General features: G+C 37.5%; 2 protein-coding genes across 2 annotated transcripts in view; one reads left to right on the top strand and one right to left on the bottom strand.

Moving 5' to 3' along the window:
• ntn1a (netrin 1a) overlaps positions 1–16097 on the bottom strand; it is a 77401-nt gene extending 61304 nt beyond the window's left edge. Inside the window, exon 1 of the mRNA XM_079840137.1 lies at positions 14505–16097. Within this exon, the coding sequence (XP_079696263.1) occupies positions 14505–15522 (1018 nt within the window). The 5' untranslated portion in view covers positions 15523–16097. The remainder of the gene's footprint in view (positions 1–14504) is intronic.
• Positions 16098–18888: 2791 nt separating this feature from the next.
• pik3r5 (phosphoinositide-3-kinase, regulatory subunit 5) overlaps positions 18889–24347 on the top strand; it is a 30531-nt gene continuing 25072 nt past the window's right edge. The window contains exon 1 of the mRNA XM_079841579.1: positions 18889–19114. The gene's annotated coding sequence lies outside the window, so the exon portion shown is untranslated. The remainder of the gene's footprint in view (positions 19115–24347) is intronic.

Genomic DNA, 24347 nt, shown 5'->3' with positions numbered 1-24347 from the left:
GTGAGTGAACAACACTCTCTTCAACCTTCATTATCCAACTGAGGTGCTCTTGAGCAAGGCAACCCCATTAACTGCCCCCAACAAATGGATGCCCACTTCTCCGTGTATGTGTTCAATACTCAATGCTGTGTGTGTGCACTTGGATGCAGAGCACAAATACAGAGTATGGGACACCATACTTGGCTACACATCACGTCACTTAAGTCACTCACTTCCCTATACATAGAAGAACTGACCAATTCAAATGAGAGTGTCCTACTACAAATACATTGTGAACCACAATACAACAAAATAAAGCAAACTATCTAGAGATGAATCTGCAGTAAGATGAATTTGTTCAGACAACGCATTTTTTGGTGTTTTAAAAACACAAAATGCAGGACAGTGGAAATAAGGAGGTGCAACGGTCAAAGATGTCTGTCTACGCATGTTTACATAAAAGAACAAGCTTTTAGTTTTCATCACTATCACCGGCGGGAGAGTTTGGTCGCATATCTTATCGCACATAACTGCACAATCATATCGCATGTAATCACAATTTCAAAATGTTTACTTAAGCCTAAAATGTATTTACCTTGATAAACTCTGATTAAAACTTACATTAATAGCATAATCAATTTAGATCACCAATGGAGAGCCGTTGCGCTTTACACAGTGCGCGTGTGCTTCTCAAGATTTAGATTTGTGATTTGAGAAACAAATTATCACAAATTTTCTTCGCCCGACCAATTTGGCAAATTCAAAGGAACCAAACTGATCAAAAGATTAATTTGCAAACTGGATATTGCTATGTCCAATCAGCAAAGATTGCTTTCTGTTATTTTTTTTTATTTGCAGCTGCAGATGTAATGAAAGTGTCTGGACAAATGTATCAAAGTAAAAGTAGAACAAAAAAGTAGTCAACCAAAATATTTATCCTCAAGTAAAGAACAAATATAGAAATTGTGTCCTCAACTACAGTAATTAAGTATTTGTACTTCGTAACTATACACCACTGGTTTTTGTTTGCGCTAGTTATCATCGGTTTAGGGTGGTACATTATTTTCTAACCTTTTAGCACTACTCACCGGATATTTCATTTATGAACTGCCACGATATGTACCATAACCAGCATAATAAAATGTTTCCAGATTCACAGATAAAACTGAACAAGCTTTTAGTCAGGACATTTACTTTGAAAGTGTCACGGAACATGCAAAAAGCAATATAATAATATCATTTTTCAAAAATGTGGCCACAGGCAGGTTTTTCCAATGAGCTTGTGTTGCTATTTTGTGTAGTATTGGACTGAATACTCTAAAGCTTTGTCCAAAAAACAGATTCTTTCTGTTTGCTGGGATTTTCTTAAATCTTATCTAAACTTACCCATCAACCTTGTTTTAGCATTCTGATGCCAGTACATACAGTCATAGTGTCGAGTATTAATCTAAGTCAATACCCTAAAGCCATGGCTCTGTGTATAGTTGAATCTTGAACAAGCCTCTGCAGTTCCAAACCACGACCAGTTACAAATCAAAACATGGTCATGTTCAAGTACCACAGTTAGGGTAAATAAAGACAAATTCGCTTTAAATGAGGCAAGAAGAGCTCGGTTTACCTCAAACCAAGACTTACCATCTCACAAAACAGGGTCAGCAGGCTTTTGGCTCCTTACTCCTTACTGAATGCAAATAGAGTTATCTAATTTATCAAACGTGCATAGTGCCGACATCTTCCAGTCTCCCCTGCGCTATCTCAATATTTGCCAGAGCACCTTATAAAACCTGTCATTAGTTAGTGTTCACCTTAAATCCTGTAGCATATTTACACTACTACATCCTTCAGAACATACTTCATAACTGTCCTCTGAGGTAGGGCACCTCTGCTGGGGTGTGTGAGGGGGTCCGGGACAAAGCGTATAGTTAAACACACGTAATTTCATACAGCCATTAATCACAGAGAGGCGGTTGCCGCGGGAACTGCTGCCTCAGGGACGATGCGCTCATGCTCACCGCTGGTGGTCCTGTCGACAGACCTACCGGACACATCAAACCTCAAGTGCCAGGGGTCGCACCTCAGGTGGTAACCCAGAAACAAGGAGCGAGAGAGATGCAGATCTGCTTTTCATTGATGTTGTTTCTGGACTGAGAGAAAGAAGTCTGCGGGCATGCTGTACGCTGCCAGCTCTGCGCTGTTCTACTACTACTAAATTGAACTTAATCTATACATACGATTATTATAAGCAGTCAGTTTGGTCCTCTAGTTTGATTGGATATGCTAAGTTCAAAAAGAGCTGATATTTTTGTTTTTGGAACTATTTTCATTGGTGGAGCAAAATTAAATTAACTCGCCATATTTTGTGCTCAATATTTACTTACAATTCGTTTATAGAATTCTCGTAAGTGTGTGTGTGTGTGTGTGTGTGTGTGTGTGTGTGTGTGTATGTATGTATGTATGTATATATATATATATATATATATATATATATATATATATATATATATATATATATATAATACATAAACACTGTACATGTATACCCTTTCAGTTGTTTACTTTTTATTTTTATTTCCTTTTTATTCAACTTTCATGTTTTTGCCCACAAAAGCAACATCACTGTAAAGAATAACAATAACTAAAAGTACTATTATTTTTTTATAATGTTTTTACAAAAAATAGCGCTGTACCAGGGACTCTTGAGACCTCAAACGTTAAAAAATAAATAAGTTAACTGAATTTCAACTAAACATGGGGCTTAATTGCGAACTGTGCCAGCATGTATGTTTTTTTTTTTTTTTACGTCACACTAGAACTGTACCACATTTGAACAATCCCTTCTCTCTCTATCTTTCTCTGTTCATTTCTTTTTTTGTCTTCACTGTATGTTTGGTTTGGCTAAGAATCCAGCCCAAACACTTGCCCTCCACACAGGAACCACCCTAAGCTGAGGTCATCAATTCAGAACCTATACCCGGGCAACGGTGTTTAAGTCAGTGAAGAGAATACATGTCAAGAGAAACGGTCGTGCCGAGCAGTGCACATGGAATGTGTCAGTGTTTCTACACTGTTTACAGCTCTGTTTATGATCTGTGTTAACAGTGTACTGACACTTTAACTGGCTTCAAAACAGCCGCCAGCACGAGGGCCATGAATCTAGAGTGGCAGCAGACCTGCGTTTCACCTCATAAGGAAAGAGTAGGGAATACCTCCTTCCAGACGCTGTCATCTATGCAGTTGTTTGTGTTTACAAAAAATATTTCCATTTCTGATTTCTATTATGTGCTCTCATGCCTGTACTCTTTTCTATTATCCTGTATGTTTTGTTTTTATGGTTGATGTTGTCTAAGAGATCTCAATTGAGAATGAGAAAAATAATAATAGCGCTAGTGACCCTGGACCACATAACCTGTCATGATTGCTCAGGTATATTTGTGGCAATAGCCAACAATACATTGTATGGGTCAAAATTATCGATTTTTCCTTTGTGCCAAAATTCATTAGGATATTAAGTAAAGATCATGTTCCATGAACATATTTTGTCAATTTCCTACCGTAAATATGTCAAAAATGTATTACTATTAAATGTGTTGCTAAGGACTTCATTTGGACAACTTTAAAGGCGATTTTCTCCATATTTAGACTTTTTTGCACCCTCAGATTCCAGATTTTCAAATAGTTGTATAGATGTATAAATTCAGCAAAGACACATGAAATTGATTAGTGACTAATTAGTAATTACATTATCACGGTTTCCACAAAACACTTATAAAGCACAACCGTTAACATTGATAATAATAAGAAATGTTACTTGAGCAGCATATTAGAATGATTTCTGAAGGATCATGTGACTCAAGACTGTAAGGTAATGATGCTGTAGTAATGATGCTGAAAATTCAGCTTTTTCTGACACAGCAATAAATTACATTTGAAAATATATTAAAATAGAAAACAATTATATTAAATTGTAATAATATTTCTGCTGTATCTTTTTTTTATCAAATAAGATACTTCGGTAAAGCAAATTGCCTTAGCTAAATTTACAGTACACAAGAATTTGGTTTTAGACAGAGGTACAGATGTTTGTCATAAGCTCTTCACTCTGACTCTATTCAACTGTTTCATCCCTGACTGTAATCTTAGCAGTACATTCTCCTGGCAGACTAAATGGAAAATATCCGGCTGATGTTTATTTTGGCAGAGTGTGGTGATAGAGCTGAGAAACTCTTTCTTGTGTGTACATGTTACCTGTTAGGAGCTGTCATTGATTTTGTTCTACAGTGTGACAGGTCTATAGTGACAGAGTGTGAAGTCCATATATGAAATAAACGACATAATACAACCTAAATAAGTAAAAAAAAAAAATACTTTGACAACTGCCAGTAATGTGTAATAAAATAATTCCCAATAACGATGAAACACAAAATGTTACAGTCTCCATCTGTAAAAAGTAAAACGAAGTATTACTTTGTGCCAAAAAGAAAAATTGCTCAATTGCTCACAATCATCTGTCTCACTGAATCTTCATAACATCCCTCATTTATTCCTGTGTTTTGCCAAACCACAGCTGAGAGAGGTTGACACAAGCTTTCACCATGGAATAAAAGGCTCAATTAATTCATTTAGTCGTTTCTTCGCCTCGAGGCCCAGACATCAATAGGCGAGCAGACAATCCTCTTCTGTGCCTACTATAAACAATGCCGGCTGGCTCTGACTGAGGAAACAGGTATCAACAAGGGTGAGTCTAAACAGCACTGCAGCACTGTGATTTAAGAGAGGTGTTAATGCCATCAAGAGTGAAGTCAACTGTGTCTTACCCTAAAGGCTCACGCAGAAACAGCCAATAAATTACACAATTGAATGATATATGAGAGAGCTATTCTTATAGTGCTAAAATTCACAGCCAATGAGCGAGTCTGTGAACTTGTAACAATAAACTAGAAATTAATAAGTCACACCTAAGACAAAAAAAATGCAATTATCAATTATGTTATTAAATGAATACTGTAAAAAGGTGGTTATGTTGGGGTGTGATCTAGCGGTTAGCACATCTGTTCCTACATGTGATGCTAAAGTAGGCACTGCAAGGTATATTCTCCATCCTATTCCTCCCTCTTCTCCTCACCCAAAAATAAACAATATTTTTTATGGAATATTGCCGTATTTATTATAAAATGCACATCAATATATATATAAAAAAAACTATGTGCCCTCATAATCTTTATAGGAGACCTATTATGTCCTTTCTTGATTTTGTTTTGGGGATCTACTAGAATAGTTATTGGTTAACTGCTTTGAGCTTGATTCGGAAATGTCACAGCCCTTACCATAACCGCAAGTTTCAACACACTACTAATGCAACTCAACAAGACCTCACCCCCTTTTTTGCATATGTGTTATCTGGGAATTATTTAAATGTATCCCTGTGAAAGTGCTGATGCAGCGACGCATCGTAGCATGTCACTGAACCATAAATATACATCATACCAGCATGTTGCCAGATTCTAATTGTATGAAGATGACGTGCAGCCATGGCTGGGGTCAAGCTGCGTCTTGTTCCCCTTTTAGGGAACCGGGTTCTATATGTAACCTGAGTTCCCTTTCGATTGGAACTCAACGTTGTATCATGGCTTGACACTATGGGAACTTATGCTGCCTTCATGTGTTATCGGAATTATCATAAATGCTAGTTTTCTAGTTAAAAAGGAAGCTAAAAGCTTGAAAGCCCTCTCAAGTCAAATTTTGAATGCAATGACCTCGTAATCCGGACTTCAGACGTGGGAAGTAGGAAATTTACAATAGCACATGAAGGCAGCATTAATATCAACGTCACCACGCCACTGGACAATGCCTGCCCCATAAGGGTATGTTTTGGCATAGACAGTTGATGAGCGGATCAGCCCTGACTATAAAACCTGATGAATGTGTGTGGAGAGGACCATCCTGCCACAGCACAAACATCTTGCAAGGGTGCACCCCTAGCTTTGGAAGACGCAACACTCCTAGTCAAATGAGCCCTAACCCCTAGGGGTGAAGCCACTCCGCGCACCTCATAGGAGAGGGAGATTGCGTCAGTGATCCAATGGGAGATACTGAGGTGTTCTCTGTGCAGAACAACATATGATAGCCCCTTCAGGTATGGGAGGAAGAGTTTCAGAGCTAAAGATTTCTAGGCAATTTATGTGCCAATGAAGATGAAAGTTCACCCAAAGCCCACTGGCTCTCGGCAACATGCCCTGAGAGCCTGGCCTTTGTTTAGGAACCATGGCCCATTCCAAAGTCGTAGAGCATGTAGCCCACAGCACGCGACCCTTACGACCCTGGAAGGATGGCTCAGAGGATGGAATCCCCTGCTTTTGAGTCTTGAGCTAAAACTGGCATGGTCTCATGTGCAGTAGGCCTAGTGGAATGATGGTGGCCGCTGCCGCTAAGAGACCTAACTGCCTATGAACTTGTAAGACTGAGAGCTCTTGACCTAGCTTGATATCTTTCATAGCATTGGTATGAAATCTTGATATCTTTTCATAGCAGTAGTTTCTGAAGACAAACGAGATGGCGACATGCTGATATGGTGTCTATTTATGGTTACTCACATGAGATCAATGCAATTGCAAACCACAATGATCCAATGATCCAATATTTTCTCGATAGACAAAAGCTACACAATAGGGAACACACAACTTCTGCTTCATACTGACTTTAATAAAACATTATTTATAATTTTAATTAATAAAAATGTATAGACATTTTAATAATATTCTATATTATTATTACTTTTATTAAAAAGAAACCTGACTTAGTACAATTTACTCTATGTGAACGCTATCAGACTTCTAGGCAGGAGTCACTATGTTTGTGTTGTGAGAGTCAGCCAATTTATTCTCAGCTGGTTCCCGTCAGTGATGTGGAGACTGCTTTATTTCTGTATCACACTAACAATGCAGACAATGAGGGATGACATTCCCCATGTTCCAAAGAAACAGCTTTGAATCTGTGAAGTGATAACATGAACCTGCCTGAAATTATAAAATGAAGTCATAAGAAGTCATGATAAGTTGATAAGAGTGTGTAGGAGAAGCAGTTTGGATCAGAAGCAACTCAGCTTCCACCAAAAAAAAACAAGAACTCGAAAGAACTCGTCTCCATCTTGAAACTTTCACATTCTCCTTCTTTCAGAAACAAGCTCAAGGTTTCCTCTTCATGGGCTTGTAAAGGGAATCTGTGTTCCATTATGTATCAGACAAGTAATATCAACCAAAAGCCTCAAAAATGAATGTTTTGCCTTAGGGAGGCAGAGAAAATCCACTGAGATGCCAATATAAAGTCTTAACCATGCCGTTGTGTCTTGTATATGAGTGTGTTCTATATGTAGTGATACTTCATGCCATATGTCCATTTTCATGCCATATGTTTGTGTGGGACTAAGCAGTGGCAATATTGTTCCACAAACAAAAGAGAAAACTCAGTTGTTTGGTTCTTTTTGCGTGACTCTGAATCTCTGAATGACCTTGATTTTATTTACTTCCAATATTTAGAAAAATACTGTCACATTTTGGTATCAATTTTTACAAATTGTAAGGCTTATTTATAATTTCCCAATCTTTGAATCTCAGAAATACAAACCAAGCTATTTTCAACGTAGATAAAATTGGATAGTGGGAAGTGAATTTTTTTTTTATGTAATCATGTTATGATTAAAATGAGATGCATTTCCACACAGATTTTCTCATTTTAATGTAATTTCTAATGTGTTTATCCAATTCTTATCAGGGAAAGTAAAACAAAACAAATCCTTCTTAAGTGTGTTGCATCGGTGCTCATGATCTTATACACAATCTGTCAATAATATCAGGTGTTCATAATTAAACAATCAACAAAGTCCAACTCAACTCCATTATAAAATAACAACAATGGAAAAAAGAACACATCAGACACATTGCTCATTAGAGTTGGAATTGAGTCATGAAAAAAATACTTTTAATGCCATTCCCAGCAGGCTTCAGCTATTGAAACATACATGGCTCAATATTCTCTATTCATGAGCCATCGTTCTGCCTGAGATACTTCTATCCTGTCGATGTGCACTTTTCATACATTGGCCAGGAGCTGTCAATGTGTCCTTGCATAACAAGCCAGAACATTGTATTAAAAATTGTTTTCAAGTGCTCTGACCACAGATGTACTTGTGGTAAGATGGGAAGACAGACATTTGGACATTGTTAAACATTGTCAAACTGATGAATAAATTGTTTTGACTTATAATCAGCTATGGTGTCCAGTTCCCTCAAAACTTGACAATTACCAGTAATATATAGCTAAACCCTAGAACATGACATCAGATATACTTAATAGTATTCTCTCACAAACAGGGCACAGTAATGCATCCAAATGGCGTCACCCTTGAATTCACTCATATTGAACATTAAAACTATCCATGAGTACAAAGAGAAGCAGCATTATCATATTCTTACACATACCATCCCGTGCGCGCGATATGTGTGCTAACCCTCATGTTTCCGAGCCTGTGTGTGTGCGTGGGGTGGCGTCTAGTTAAACGAGATGCAGATGGCTGGTTTGGGCCTAGTGCGCTGCTGCCTGGCAGGCATCAGGTTGAGTCTGCTGCAGAGTATTCGGCTCTAGAGCAAGGCTCTCCTCTGGAAATATACTCACCCCCCTACAGCAGAGCCTCAGCGTGGGCTTTCCGCCAGCACTGATCTCGCCAGGAGGTCTGGGCCTTCTCAAAAACACACAGCCTGCCCCACAGCCAGCTCAATGCACCCTTATATCTCCGGTTCTCCTAAAGAGGCTGGGCTTGTGCATCATAGTCTTGAGTCCAAATTCTCAAACATTGTTTTTGATCACCGTTCCTGTCAAAAAAGCTGGCAGCAGTTATGGAGTAAAATGAACGAGCTAATGAGCTTGCTCACTTGCTAGTGGAAAACATTCATGTTGTGCAATCACAAACAGGTGGTTGAGAACTTCTAGGTGTTTGGGTTTACAGCGTTTGCTGTATTTGTTTGATACATCCGCAGAGGATGAAGACACTTTTCAAAATCCCTCCACAAGAATCACATACATATGAGAAGGTTTTGTTCGCCTGCGCTGTACTAAACAAGCTGAACACCAGTAAACACTGATAAGCGTTCTGGGAAATGCGGTCACTGGTTAGAGAAATGAACCGCTACATGTATATTATGGTAATTCATCCCCTTTGAACAGTAGTGAGGTACAATAGTGATGCAGCAGAGCAAAGTGCAAAAGCTCCGTCAGGTTTCTCATCTCACGTCTCACCCTATTTTGCTTGATAGGTGAGACTATTTGATCCATCGGCTGCTTTGAAGATTAGAGACGTTGATTTATAAAAGCCATGTGGCAGCTAAAATATTAACTAGAGCCTTTTACTTTTACTGGCATGGACAAATACACAAACACAGAGATTACTGATGGCTGACTGTCTAGGAAATCTGACCAAACATCTTTAACACCCTGCTGTATTACTGAACTAAAGGAATTATATATTTAAATACATTTTTAAAAAGTTGTTTATTAAATAAAAGAGCTTTAATTTTAGTTTTTCATTGAAAATAAAAATTCTGTAATCATTTACAGTACATTTCTCATTACAAACTTTCAGTTGTTTGTCCATACAATGAAAGTCAAGGGGGTCCAAAACTTTCAAGCGACACACAGCTCCAGCGATTTAATCCAAGTCCAAGGAGCCCAAACCAAATATGGTAATGTGTCATTAACAATAAACATCACTGTTACTTGCATGTCACCTGATTTAACGTAATGGTTCAAGCACTAATGAGGTTTGATGCTATTGACGTGTTGCCATATTTGATTTGGTCATGAGTGTACATTAGTTGATCAATGATTTGATTTGATTTGAGATGAGAGTACATCACTACTTAAAGGGATAGTTCACCCAAAAATTCTTTCATAATTTACTCACCCTCATGTTGTTCCAAACCAATAAGATTTTTGGTTTGAGCTTCCATTTACTATATTTAATGTGCTCTATGTGTGTCAATCAATTTTTATATGTTAAATTCAAAGTTAAATTAAAATGTTTTATCATATAAAGCGACCATGTCTCTTCAGAGGACTTGGATTAAACTGCTCACTACATATGGATTTGGTTTACAGTCTCTTTATGAACTTTCTGAAGCATCAAAGTTTTCAATGAAGGGACAGAAATCTCTTATGTTCATTAAATATGTTTCATTTGTGAAGATGAAGAAAAGCCTGGTGGGTTTGGAATGACATGAGGGTGAGTATAAATGATGACGGAATTTTAATTTTTGAGTGAACTAAATCTTTTTATTTCTGTCTTTTCAACTTACAAAGTATATTAAACCACTGGGGTTGTATGGATTACTTTTATGCTACCTTTATGTCCGTATTGGAACTTAAAACTATCGGACCCCATTGACTTTGAACACACTAATTGTATGGACAAAAACAACTGAAACATTCTTCAAATATTTTCTTTTGTGTTCCGCAGAAGAAAGAAAATCATGAGGATGAGTAAATGATGACAGAATTAACATTTTTGAGTGAACTATTCCTTTAAATTTGAGACCAAATTGCCAGTACTTTATCTCTTCCAAAACGGGAATAAAATGTCCTTGGAGATTAGCCTGATGGGTCCACCTAATTCATGCCTTCAGCATATCAACCTGCACTGCCAGTCAAGAATTTCAGAATCAGGCCCAAGAGAGCTTTAAAACACTTCCAAGTGTGTAGTTAATGTTCAAGGAGATCATGCGGTAACTATGTGAGACAATCTGTTCAAACTGGCAGAGTCATGTTGTGGTTTGGCATGTGGGAGAGATGCTAGGGAGTTAAACTTAACTTTGTGATAGAGAAACAAGCACATGCGGGTGAGACAAGAGAAACGATTTGGATTCTGACAGCGATATGCTTTCCAACAATAGAGGACATAGAAACATCCCTGATTCATCTGAAACCACAGTCTGAGATTAAACACAAACCCTCCTGTCATCAAGATTACATTCCTCTTAAACATTTCCTTCTCTTTACTAAAACATTCACTTTTTTTGCTGGTCTACTCCATGGAGCGAAGCTTAAAAGAAAATCCTCTTCTAAATGTATGCTTTGTCTGACTGAAATGTGCATATAAACCAAGAATGCAGCAAATGCTTGAATTGAATTAATTTCAATATGATAATTTGTCTTCTGAAGACTGCTGAACAGCTGAAATTTGGATTAATAATGGATTAATTTTACAACATGAACCATGTTTACTGTGAAGCTGCTTCAAAACAATCTGTATAACCTGTACACAAAATATGACTTGATTTGAAAATGATTTGTATAATATACCCCCCCCCCATCACCCCCAAGTATGCAGTGACATTCCTATTTCATATAGTGTGGCCTTTTTCTCCTTATTTTGTATTCCTCACAGGCCCTGAGACTGTGGCTCAATGCATTAAAGCATTGTGCTTCTCAATGGCATTAGCTGATCAATACCCTTAGGCCACATTAACGGGGCACTCAGGGGTTTATACGGTTCCTTTTTCACTGGAGGATCCAATCAGTTAAGTGCAGTTTAAGTGAAACCTAGGTCTCTTTGCAGTCCTAGCTATTGATCGCCATCTATTAAACACTCTCTCTCAACACTATGTTTCACTCACTTTAAAACCTCCCTCATTATCTCAAATCCTTCTATCCAATATCTATATTCTTATGATATTTAGTAAATGGAATGCATAGCATCCCTTAGTGAATTTTCCTTTCAGTAAGAGTTCAATCTAGTACATGAACATATTAGTTACATAGACAGTTACACTGAAATACTTCCCAGAATGCTGGAATATACAGTAGTGATGAAAGAGGACCAAACCCTCAGTCAGATCATTTACAACATACATTTCCATATTTATGCGTGGGTTATGAATGAGAGGTTGCCATAGTGTTTCTATAGGTGTTTGATTGCATTTTGCCCTCACATGCACAAAAAGGGTTTCCCTTGGGCTCTGCCCTCGCTCAGAGGTGTCACACGGCTCTTTCTTCTCCTGTTTAAGCTCTGTTTGCTTTACGGTTGCCCACCCCTTCACTCCTCTCTTTTCACTTCTTCACTGCTTTTCATTCCCTTGCACTCTCTTTTCATTTCGGCACTGGATCTGATGGCACTGCACTCAGGAAAAACACAGCCGAGGAATGTTCGGCAAAAGCGTCGGCTCGCTGACAGCAAGATGGATGCTGTGAGTGACGATCTTTTGTGCCCCACGCAAGACACACACATGCAGGCCCGGTAAAAATAAAGTGTCAAGGATACAGGGGAGCAATTGTGCGACAGTGGAGTCTAAACTGGTTTGTTTACATTTCTAGTGCATGGATACATATAGGGCTAACTTAGGGAAAGGAGAATAAGAACAAGCTCTTCTCTTCTAAGATGAGTCAAAACAGTCATTGAAGACTGGGCAGGTGCAAATTCTGCTTCAGAAATGCATGATGGATGATAGATTCCATTATACTGATGATTCAGATATGTTTATGCAGGACCAGACATCATTTGCATGTCAAAGTCACTCAGCTATTGAACTGAATTTTTCAAGTTTTCACACTGACAGAAAATCAGCTACAAATGAAAATGAAAGATATAGACTCATTAAATATATATGTAATGTATTAAAATACTATTATTCTTCATCATGCTTTAAGATGCAGACAGTTTTATCCAAACAGCTTTTTTCTTTCCGATATTCTATTTAACAGTGTAGTGAAATCACAGAAATAATAAAAGGGCATTTCCAATATTAATTTTATTTTAAGGGATGTTTTAATCTACAGGTATTATATGCATCTGCTGGACCCATAAACACTTTTAATAACCCAGAGAGTTATCTTATCTTTCAGGCTGCTGATAAAGAGACAGCTTTAACAGTTTTCTTCAGCTTGGTGTATGCCGGCTTAAGAGTGGCCAGACAATTCAGTGCAAATTATGACTGTTCATTTTGTTTATTAATTATGTTCTTCATTCATTAAATTAAGCGTTATGGTTTTATTTCTTATTTTTGGTGTAAGCAATAGACTAAATATTCACGTTACTCCAGCTAGTTTTTCATACACTGATAATGTGTATTACAAATATCTATGCATACAAAATATATATTTTTTATATTTTTACAAATGCTTAGTAAAATATCAATAACAATTCTCAGAAAAAACGGTACCATTTAAGAAGGTTGTAATGTGTCTAATATGTACACTTTTTGTACCAATAATATGTACCTTTGAGGTATGCACTTTTTAGGTACAAAGGTGTACCTTTTGAAAGGGTACCGACCCAGTGACAGCTTTTGTACCTTTTTATCTGAGAGTGAATAATAATATGTAAATAAATAGTTGGGAATCTAACCAGCGCTGCTGATAGGCTATAACTTCATTCAATAGTTTATAGTCAAATTACTATAGTAAATGACTAATGTAAATCTGTAAATACATTTGTATTTTGTTTGTGATATAACTCGGAATAAAAACGTTTTATTTAAGCCTAATAAAGAAAGTAGGCTAATATTCCTTACTGCAGACTATGTCTAAACATGTATTTTAATGACAGTGATAAAAGTCAGTGCACGGGCCAAAACACGAGGCGGCTCGTAGGCAGACTTTTATCACATTGCTCTTTAGACGACAAAATGCTGTTTGTTTTCTTTCTTTAGTCTCTAAAGACACCTGTTCCCTCTTTTTTTTTTCAAATTGATTTTTTTTTATTATGCGTGTTGATGCCGGGTAGGCTATGCTGATTTTTCTCCTAAGCTAATAGACTAATAATCACTATTTAAACATGATTATTATTTATTGAAATATCTCGTATTGAAATAGTGTGCTAATGCTTATAAAATAAACATTAACACGCACCTTAACAATCTATATTTGACAAATGACAAACTTGTATTTTTTTTTCTAAGCCTATTTAACGCATTTTTGACCGACACTTATGTTTTTTTGTGTGTAAACTTTTATTCAAACAGTGCATAAATAAAAACAGGCTATTTACATCAACTGCAAAAACAGACCTTAAAATGAAGTTGAATTCGTTGAATAGCCTATTCAATAATTATTTTCCTACATTTATTCAAACCTCAATGACGTTCGATGCCGAGATTGATAAACATTGGCCATATAAGCTCATAATAGACTGTAATAATTTCTATTCGTTTAACTCGGGACAGACAACAGTACCTTCAAACCATTATTTCCAGTCTTAAAAATTTGAGATTTTTTTTATCTTCCTCTGAATCATCGCGCGGTCTCCATAAATCTGTCGCCTATATTGTTATACTGTAGCCTAATGGTCCCGAAAGTTCCCTTCACAAGATGCGAAATGCTAGAATTTAAAAAGAAAACACCCGCACTTTTCACTTGGCAGTCATGGCTGGTTTCGAACTCATCTCAAACAAATTGTACGTGCGACGAAAGATCAACGATATGTCTTTAGTGAAATGTTCTCGCGCGCTTTCCAGAGATGACACAGAAATAAAAGTTGGACCTACCGACACATTCGTTGGCTTCTCTTGCGGTTGCGCGCTGCCAGGGTCGGTCATAGTGAAACGGTTTGCATCTGTCACACTCCGGTCCGGCTGTATTATGCTTGCACTCGCACACTAGGTTTCCATCCCTGTCTTTGACGCACCGTGACGCGTGTCCATTACACTTACATCTGCCTCCGACCTGCAGGTCTGACACGGCGTAAAAATAGGAATCTCTGGCCAGCTCAGAGTCATCCTCATTTTCGTCTCCAAAAGTGTGCAATCGGCTGAAAGTCACCTTGATGTCAGTGGCAGTCACCCAGTCCTGAAGTACGGGTGAATTGTCAAAGTCGTGCGCGGAGGGTCGCCCGTCCAGGGTGCTGAACGCGATCAGCCCGCCAGAGAGTGGGTGCATGTCGGTGTGAGAATCTGTGCAGATGGCCTCTTGCTCGTTTTGCTTAGTGATTGTGGCTTTGCTGGGCTTGTTGTACATCTTTCTACACTGGGTCGAGTAATACTGGAAAGGTACCCAGGACTTGCCGTAGTCCATTGATTTAAAGATAGCCATAGACTCTGGTCGGGGTGAGTAGAACTGCAAACTCACGTAGGTCACTTCGAATTTCTTGCTCAGGGATAATGTCAAAGTGACGTTTTGAGGATACTGGATGTAATTGTCCGACTGCCAGAAGGTGAGATTATGAGGATTGTTCAGGTCGGTTAGGTACGCAGGTGGGTGATATTTCTTTGGGTCCGACGCGTCGCACGTATGGCAGTTTCTGTGCTTTTCGTCCCCTTTCTCAGTTACCACACAGTACCGGCTGGGTGTTTTGCCGCAGGTGCTAGACGCGCGCACTTCCTTCCCGAACGCCGCGTTCACGAAATCGGGGATGCATCTTCTGGGGTGACCGTTCTCGTCGTAACACGGATCCGGTGGGGAGGTCTGAGCGGCGAACATACTCATGCCGTATCCGCCGACAGTCCCGTTGACCACACAGTAAAGAGTCACCAAAGTGACCAAAGCATCCGAGACCCTCAACATCATCACGCGCCTTCCTCAGTCTCTCCTGAGCCGAAACACAGCCGTGTCCTAATGAGAAGATGCGTTCACTGCTTGCAGATATAACAGGAGAAAATCAGTTGACAGTCTGAGCGAGATCAATCCACAGCCGCTATGACACCACAATCAAACCGGTGCCAAACAACAAACTAACGTGGATCTGAATCTGACTCCAACACATGGGCAAACTCCTGGATACCTGATCTAATTCACTGCGGAAGATCCGACAATATTTAGGCAACACTTTCTCAATTAAAGAAAATCGCTGAAGAAATCTCCACACAGGTCGCTATACCTCCGTCAAACAGTTCAGCAAAAGCAGAAAAGTCACAAAGCAAACTCAGTTCGTACTGGCTCTCTTTTTCCTTGAGTAATGGACACGCGCTTTCACTTGTCTGGCTCTTGAATCTCTTCTCATGTAAAGGATATAAGAAGATCCCGTTAGTTTGAGCTCTAGTGAGATAGGAGACTCTCTCTCTCTCTCTCTCTCTCTCTCTCTCTCTCTCTCTCTCTCTCTCTCTCTCTCTCTCTCTCTCTCTCTCTCTCTCTCTCTCTCTCTCTCTCTCTCTCTCTCTCTCTCTCTCTCTCTCTCTCTCTCTCTCTCTCTCTCTCTCTCTCTCTCTCTCTCTCTCTCTCTGCTCAATGGAGAAAGAGCAGGACGCGTCTTTTACGCAGAGCTTTGAGCTCATTCATCTCCAGCAGTGATCACTCGAGAGAACAACGACATCCACTGGTAGATTATCAATAAAACCAGAGCAGACAAGGTGCAGAATTGAACAGAATAGAAGTTTAATTTGTAATTTAATTTGTGAATAAATAGTCGCGTATTTCATTTATATATATATATATATATATATATATATATATATATATATATATATATATATATATATATATATATATATATATATATATATATATATATATATATATATATATATATATATATATATATATATACATACAACTATAGAGCGGAGAGACTGAGAGAAAAAAATCATGCTATTTAGTTGAGTACAAAACAATATTATTATTTTAGTAAGACTTGCACAACATATACATTTATAAAACATATTTGCCCTGGTCATTGTGCCGTGCATTGGTTTTATTAATGAGTTCATTTTTCTGATAACAAATGTTCTCGGTCGGTGGCTTTTATTTTATATAGAAGCCAAAGTTGATGACTTCCTTAAGTTTGGTTTACTCATTTGAATGCTGTCTTGATTAACCAGCTCAAATACGGATAAGGTTTAAAAACCCGAAAAACTTAGCTGATAACGTAAGGTTATCCATCAGCTAATTAAACAGGTTTTTGCACGAGGTCTTCGCATTTGTAATACTTTTTAGATCAGGTGTGGAATTGATGAAATCCTTTCTCACTCAATAGGCTACACACACACACAGCCTATACCATAAAATTACAACAAAATATTGCTTTTTAAATAAAAGACTACATTAAATAAAAGACTACAGACCTAAACCCATACATTTATTTTGGCCTTTTGTATTTATGAATAATTATTATATCTAGGCTATATTAATAATAATTGTGATGCAAAAAAGGGGCTATATTTTTATGACACAGACTAGGTTAGGCCTACATGTAGGTTATAGCCTATGACATATAGGCTAGGCTATATCTAGTATTAAAAAAATATTGTCGCAATAGATCTATGTAAAGCTTTATTTATATTTAAAGAAAAGAAAAAAAAACAATAATATTTGTCAATGTAACTTATAGGCTACTTATCCTGAATGGATAGCTACTCCGATGAAAAGTACACGAGCGGTCTGCCGTTGCTATAGTAACCTCAACAGGAGAACAAAATTCTATTCGTGAACGTCTACATGCTCTAACAAAATTGCGTGATTACTTTATTTACTTACAATAAGAATCTAGGCTATATGTTTTATATACTTTTTATTTTATTTTTTTGAGTGGGATTGGCATTCAAACACTTGCTGAAACATGGAACTGTTCATGTAGGCCGGGTTAGATCCCTCCGAGACACTTTCTAATTCTCACCCTGAGTGCAGTAGGCCTATACTTTTTTATTATTTTCAATAAAAGTTACCTCACCTTAGTTTAGCAAGGGCACAGATATAATGCTTTAACTAGCGCCTCCAAACATTTCAGGAATAACAATGTTCAGCTCTCTATGATAAATGAAATGAAACGGTCATTCAAATTCACTGTTTATCTGCATTAGCGACGTCAGTCAAGCTTCGCCTGAATTTGAATGATTCGAGTTCGAACGAGATGGGAACAGAACAGGGCAGCGTTTCTCAAAAGCATCGCTTTTACATGCTTCTAGGCTTACGATGCTTTTGGGAAACGCGGGCCAGGATGTTGGAGGACGCATGCGAAAATAGCATGGGCGTCAGAATGCGTTTCAATTTAAGTCTGAAAATTCATATCGATTAATCAAAACCAAATAGATATCATATTATGGAGTTAATTTGAAAGGGTTTTCTATTATTAAACAGCTGACTTGAACATTCCTTTTAGTCATTTCCACAAATAGGCCTTCGTTGATTCAATACAAACGAACCTACAGACGTTTCCGTGTAAATATATTTCTGGCTTCCATTTAAGGAAGTTCAACCTCAGAAAGCATGCATATCCAACATAATGTCTTACTGGTTGTGATGATTTACCAATAAGTTTTAGCCTAATTTCTTTTCATTATTTAACGTTATTCATACAACACTAATCCACTGGAATCTACAAACACCTTTTAGGCTACTTTCTCTGTGTTTTGGTCTGCTAAGCGGTTGGACCACTAGATGGCAGTATTTCATTTCCACCATCACCAAACCAAACCAATAATAGCCTAATAAACATTTGTCGTGTTGTGGATCTGCCATTGTATATTCTAATTCTAACATTTCCGGGCTTGTCATGATCCTTCTGCTTGGAAAGCTTATCAGATAAGTTCCTTCTTTAGAACAGCCACACAATTTTCAATGAGTTCCACTCATTTACAATTCAGCTGACTAATGAGTGTAATTTTTGAGAAGGGAAGAGGCATAGAGTGACAGTCACAGACAGAGAGACGTACAAAATGCAAATTTTGCCCCCAGGGGAAGTTAATATTTGATCTTAGTCTGAGTATAGCGGCTGAAAAATGTAAACATATCAACACGCCAGTTTGAAGTTCAGTATTTTCAAAAATCTGTCATTTCTAAGATCAGCTTACAATTTATGGCAAATTGCCATCCATGGCATTAATAAAACTAAGGCATCTATCAAAGAACAAAGCCATGTGCGTGTAAGTTAAACCTCCTCCCACTCATGAACACATGTAGCCCATGTCTTCCTCTTTGAGTTCTTCTGCACCTTCTCTCTCTGAGTTCCTGTTTAGTGTTCAGTAAAGCGCCACAGACGTGCTGAAGACTGCTCCTGTCGTCTCTGCCGTTGTTTCAGCGTCTATGTAGGCTGATGCTGAAGGATGTGGTTACATTTCCATCTCTTTTCATCTTAAGTGCTGGATTACTCTTTGAGGACACCGGTTCCATCTCACCCCGCACACTGATAAGAGGCAAAGAAATCATGGGAAGAGGCTACCAACTACAGGTAAGATTCCTGTGCTGCATTCCCGTATTATGATTGTTTGATCTGAGCTCATTATAGCCTGGGAAAATAATACAACTCAAGTTCAAGTTCAAGTCAGTGGATATGATGTGCAGATGAATTCAAGCTTGCTTATGATTTACTTAAGCCAGCATCAGAAGGGAAACACTTTGTATCTGTTCCAGCTCAAATGTTCACAAGTGAAGATGAATGATCCAAGACCCTTTAAATGGAGTTTTAAGACAGAGGACACTCATAGCTGAGGATGTCAGATGGAAACTTTACTATTCACTGATTCTGCGCAGTGAGGCATGCAGGACAGCTGTTCTGAATCATAGTCTGTTGAATGATGTCCATCTACCTGCAATAATGCAGATCTATAGGTAAATGACAGCCTTGCTGTCCTGTTGTGTCATTTTACATGATTCTATTACTCAAACCAGGCAGAATAGTGCTTAAAGAAACCTTTTAAAATATGACTGAAAGACATGCTAGTTGCAGCACATGGGCAAAGAAATAGCTTCTTTCTGTCTTCTACTGTGGCAAACGGTCAGATGTAAAAACAGCAGCTAAGTCTAAGATCTTATCACATTCAAGCAGCAGACTTACAGCAGTTGCTCTGGTTCTCACAGAAGATTGATTAAGATGGGGGAGATGTATGTGACATTGAAAGACAGAGCATACATACATATATATATATATATATATATATATATATATATATATATATATATATATATATATATATATATATACATAATGAAGTCTGCAGATTCTAAGTGAAAGTGTTTGGTTGCAAGATGTAGTCAAACCCACAAGTACAGCTGATATTTCAGCTCTGTATTCATGTGCGTTGGATTTTGTTAGGGACTGATGCACTGATGAAATCATTTGATGCATTAATGTGATGCGACACACATATTTCCAAATAATGATGGAGTATAAGCCTCTAAGTTCAATGATCTTATATACATGCTGCTGTAAAAGAGACTTTTACTCTTTAGATCATTTTACTTGCAAATTAGTTTTCTATTTAATACTGTCTATAATATTCAAATTGTATATATTTATTTTCATTACTACCATAGCACCCTGGAAGAAAGAAAAAAGTTCATTGTCACTCTGCAAGAACTGGCCTTTAGTGTTTTGGTTGACTACAGCTTTAAAAGTAGTGAGATACTTCTCCTTTTCATGCATAAACAGTATCCGACAGAAACTCTAATAATAATACATAGGCCTACATAAGGAAGTTTTTTTTTTGGTCATCAGCAACTTAAGAGAATGTCAAAATATGTTACTGTTTAGTTTAAATTAGTTTAATTTCGGCTAAAAGATAAATGGATTTTGCATATTTTGTAAATGTTTCAGTACATTACAACAGAATGTAGGCTACTACAATAAAATAAACAAATAAGCAACATCACACATGTAATTGGTGCAACTGTAAGTTGTAATTGCTTGTGACAAACATTAACTTGAGTAAAATAACAGGTTCCTCACTTAATAACAGATCGTTGGCCAAGCTTAAGGGATTCCAGTTAAATGGATTGTCCAATAATGAAAATTCTGTCTTCATTTACTAACCCTCAAGTTGCTCAGAACCTTTATGAATTTCTGTCTTCTGCTGAACACAAAAGAAGATATTTTGAAGAATTATGGGTAACCAAACAGTTGATCGGCCCCATTGACAAAATACTATGGAAGTCAATGGGGCCCATCAACTGTTTGTTTACATTCTTCAAAATATTTTCTCTTGTGTTCAGCAGAAGACAGAAATTCATACAGGTTTGGAACAACTTGAGGGTGAGTAAATGATGAAAGGATTTTCATCTTTGGGTGAACTATTCCTTTAATTTAAAGTCTGCTGGGCCAAAGATTGGGCAACTGGACTGTGGAAATGAAACTGGATGAAGGTTTCAGTGGTGACGATCATCAGTGTGTGTATCATTGCTTTTAAACACTGTGGTCCGCCCGTAAAATGTCACTGGACAAAAGCATGTCTGTGCTCAGACTTTTGGAAAGTTATAGAGTAATGTTTTAGTTCTAAAGCAGATTCCCAGCCAGCAATATTCAGGCACTGCGATTATATACATGCATTTTTTACATTTTACATACGTCTGTTTAAATGGTTGTCATAATACATGTTTTTGACAGCCAGCTCATCTTCAGAATGCGTTAAGTTTGAGTCATAATTTGAAGTGAAAGTACCTCCTTTGTAATCAGACATAAGCGTTGGTTATGTCTGACATGAAAGAGACACTAAAGTTGTTTTGTGTTAAACCTCTTCCTGTTTGTATGACAGCAAGGTTCATATCTTTTCTATCAATTTCATATTCCTCACTGTTTTTACCAGTGAACTCATACACCTGGCATGGCCCAAATGTGATCCTTTCCAAATATAGAATGTGCTTTATTTATTCTACATATTTATATTCCACTGACACACTTGTTTATCAATCAAATACTCATCATGCTTATAGCTGAATCATATCAATTATTCATGAGACTGGATTCATACTGGTGCATAAATTCGAAATATGTACACTACAGTAATACATCTTTACACAGACACTTGTAAATTTCACAGTGTGGGGATATCCATACTTTTACATGATCATCCAGAACAAATAGAACATCCTTAGGATAAATAGGTATTTAGATCTTTCTAATGTTGTTTTTCACCACCGTTCTGTATTAAAAAAATATATATATACACTCACCTAAAGGATTATTAGGAACACCTGTTCAATTTCTCATTAATGCAATTATCTAATCAACCAATCACATGGCAGTTGCTTCAATGCATTTAGGGGTGTGGTCCTGGTCAAGACAATCTACTGAACTCCAAACTGAATGTCAGAATGGGAAAGAAAAGTGATTTAAGCAATTTTGAGTGTGGCATGGTTGTTGGTGCCAGACGGGCCGGTCTGAGTATTTCACAATCTGCTCAGTTACTGGGATTTTCACGCACAACCATTTCTAGGGTTTACAAAGAATGGTGTGAAAAGGGAAAAACATCCAGTATGCGGCAGTCCTGTGGGCGAAAATGCCTTGTTGATGCTAGAGGTCAGAGGAGAATGGGCCGACTGATCCAAGCTGATAGAAGAGCAACTTTGACTGAAATAACCACTCTTTACAACCGAGGTATGCAGCAAAAGCATTTGTGAAGCCATAACACGCACAACCTTGAGGCGGATGGGCTACAACAGCAGAATACTCCACCGGGTATCACTCATATCCACTACAAATAGGAAAAAGAGGCTACAATTTGCACAAGCTCACCAAAATTGGACAGTTGAAGACTGGAAAAATGTTGCCTGGTCTCGATTTCTGTTGAGACATTCAGATGGTAGATTCAGAATTTGGCATAAACAGAATGAGAACATGGACCCATCATGCCTTGTTACCACTGTGCAGGCTGGTGGTGGTGGTGTAATGGTGTGGGGGATGTTTTCTTGGCACACTTTAGGCCCCTTAGTGCCAATTGGGCATTGTTTAAATGCCACGGCCTACCTGAGCATTGTTTCTGACCATGTCCATCCCTTTATGACCACAATGTACCCATCCTCTGATGGCTACTTCCAGCAGGATAATGCACCATGTCACAAAGCTCGAATCATTTCAAATTGGTTTCTTGAACACGACAATGAGTTCACTGTACTAAAATGGTCCCCACAGTCACCAGATCTCAACCCAATAGAGCATCTTTGGGATGTGGTGGAATGGGAGCTTCATGCCCTGGATGTGCATTCCACAAATCTCCATCAACTGCAAGATGCTATCCTATCAATATGGGCCAACATTTCTAAAGAATGCTTTCAGCACCTTGTTGAATCAATTCCACATAGCATTAAGGCAGTTCTGAAGGCGAAAGAGGGTCAAAAACAAAAAAATTATATTAAACATACAGTAGTGGCCAAAAGTGATGTCTGGCCTAGGAAAACGTCTCGGTTACGTACTGTATGTAATCCCCATTCCCTGAAGGAGAGAACAGAGACATTACGTAAGCGTCACCAACATATTGGGATTCCAATACGTCGGTCACATTCAACGTTACTGAAAGGGAACGGACCTCTTCACCCTTTATTCAAATTATTTAAAAGATTTTGTTAAAGATTTTGTAAGCATATTGCGTAGTTGTGCTTGGAGTCATTTTTTATTTTATTTGTGATAACGCAACAAATTGCCAAATTGTGCAGACATAATTTCTGGCCATGCTGTCATACAAAGAAATTATAAACACATGCAAAAACAAGAGAGAACCAACAAAATATTAATAACGGATTATGTTGTAGTCAAAGTATGCTTATTCCTTTTTTTTTTCTCTGCATTTTTTTTCATAGAAAAATAAAACCTGTAGCTGTAATTTGGCACCCCCCCCCCCCCCTCTTGTTTTTGCAAAATAATTTTGTCAGATAAATACCTTAACCAAGATTATTGTTTTGGTTCTTCCCTCATTTTTAAAATATAAAATATTTTCTCATATTTTGACGGTTTCATCGAAGTTGGGTAATTAAAAACAAATCCCCAAACCAATGCCCTCCGTATACTGTAAAAAAAAAAAAAGATCGGTAAAAGACTGTAAAAATACTACGGTGAAAAACAGATAATTGGTTAACAGACAGTTTCTGGGGGGAATAACTGTAATAGATCTAACATTACATTTAATAAAATTTTACAGTAAAATACCGTTAAATTTACAGATTTTTTGGAAGTGAAAAAGTAGTCATTGTGTAATTTACCGTGAAAAACCGTAAATTACATTCCCAGAGCTCCGTACGTGGCACTTCGTGATGTATTTTCATTTAAATAACTATGTTTCTTCTTAGTTTTTTCTAATCAGTTATGTACATTAGGGTTTTTTGTTATAGCTGTTGTTAAATTAATGTTTATTGCATTTTTTTTTATATCATGTGTGTTACCATGATGGTGTTTAGTATTTTTTGTGAATGACACTGTGCACCTTCTATATATTAGTATTGACCTCTTAAAAGCTGCTTGTGATGAGCTTTGATTCATCCAGTGATTCTCATCATCACTGTGATTGGTGGTTGTCAGTGTATATCAAAGGTATATAACAGATATTAATATTTCAATAGGTTGGTAATTTACCATTATTTCAGTTAATTAAATAAAATAATATTATTACAATATAAACCATTACACTATACGGTTTAAGGAACTGTAAAATAAATGGTTTTAACTGTAATTATTACATTATAAACCTTCAAATTAT

This window comes from Gobio gobio (genome assembly GCF_949357685.1).
Source record: "Gobio gobio genome assembly, chromosome: 17".
Classification (NCBI taxonomy): domain Eukaryota; kingdom Metazoa; phylum Chordata; class Actinopteri; order Cypriniformes; family Gobionidae; genus Gobio; species Gobio gobio.
The sequence above is the reverse complement of the archived record's forward strand: the minus strand, read 5'-3'. Positions and strand labels throughout refer to the sequence as shown.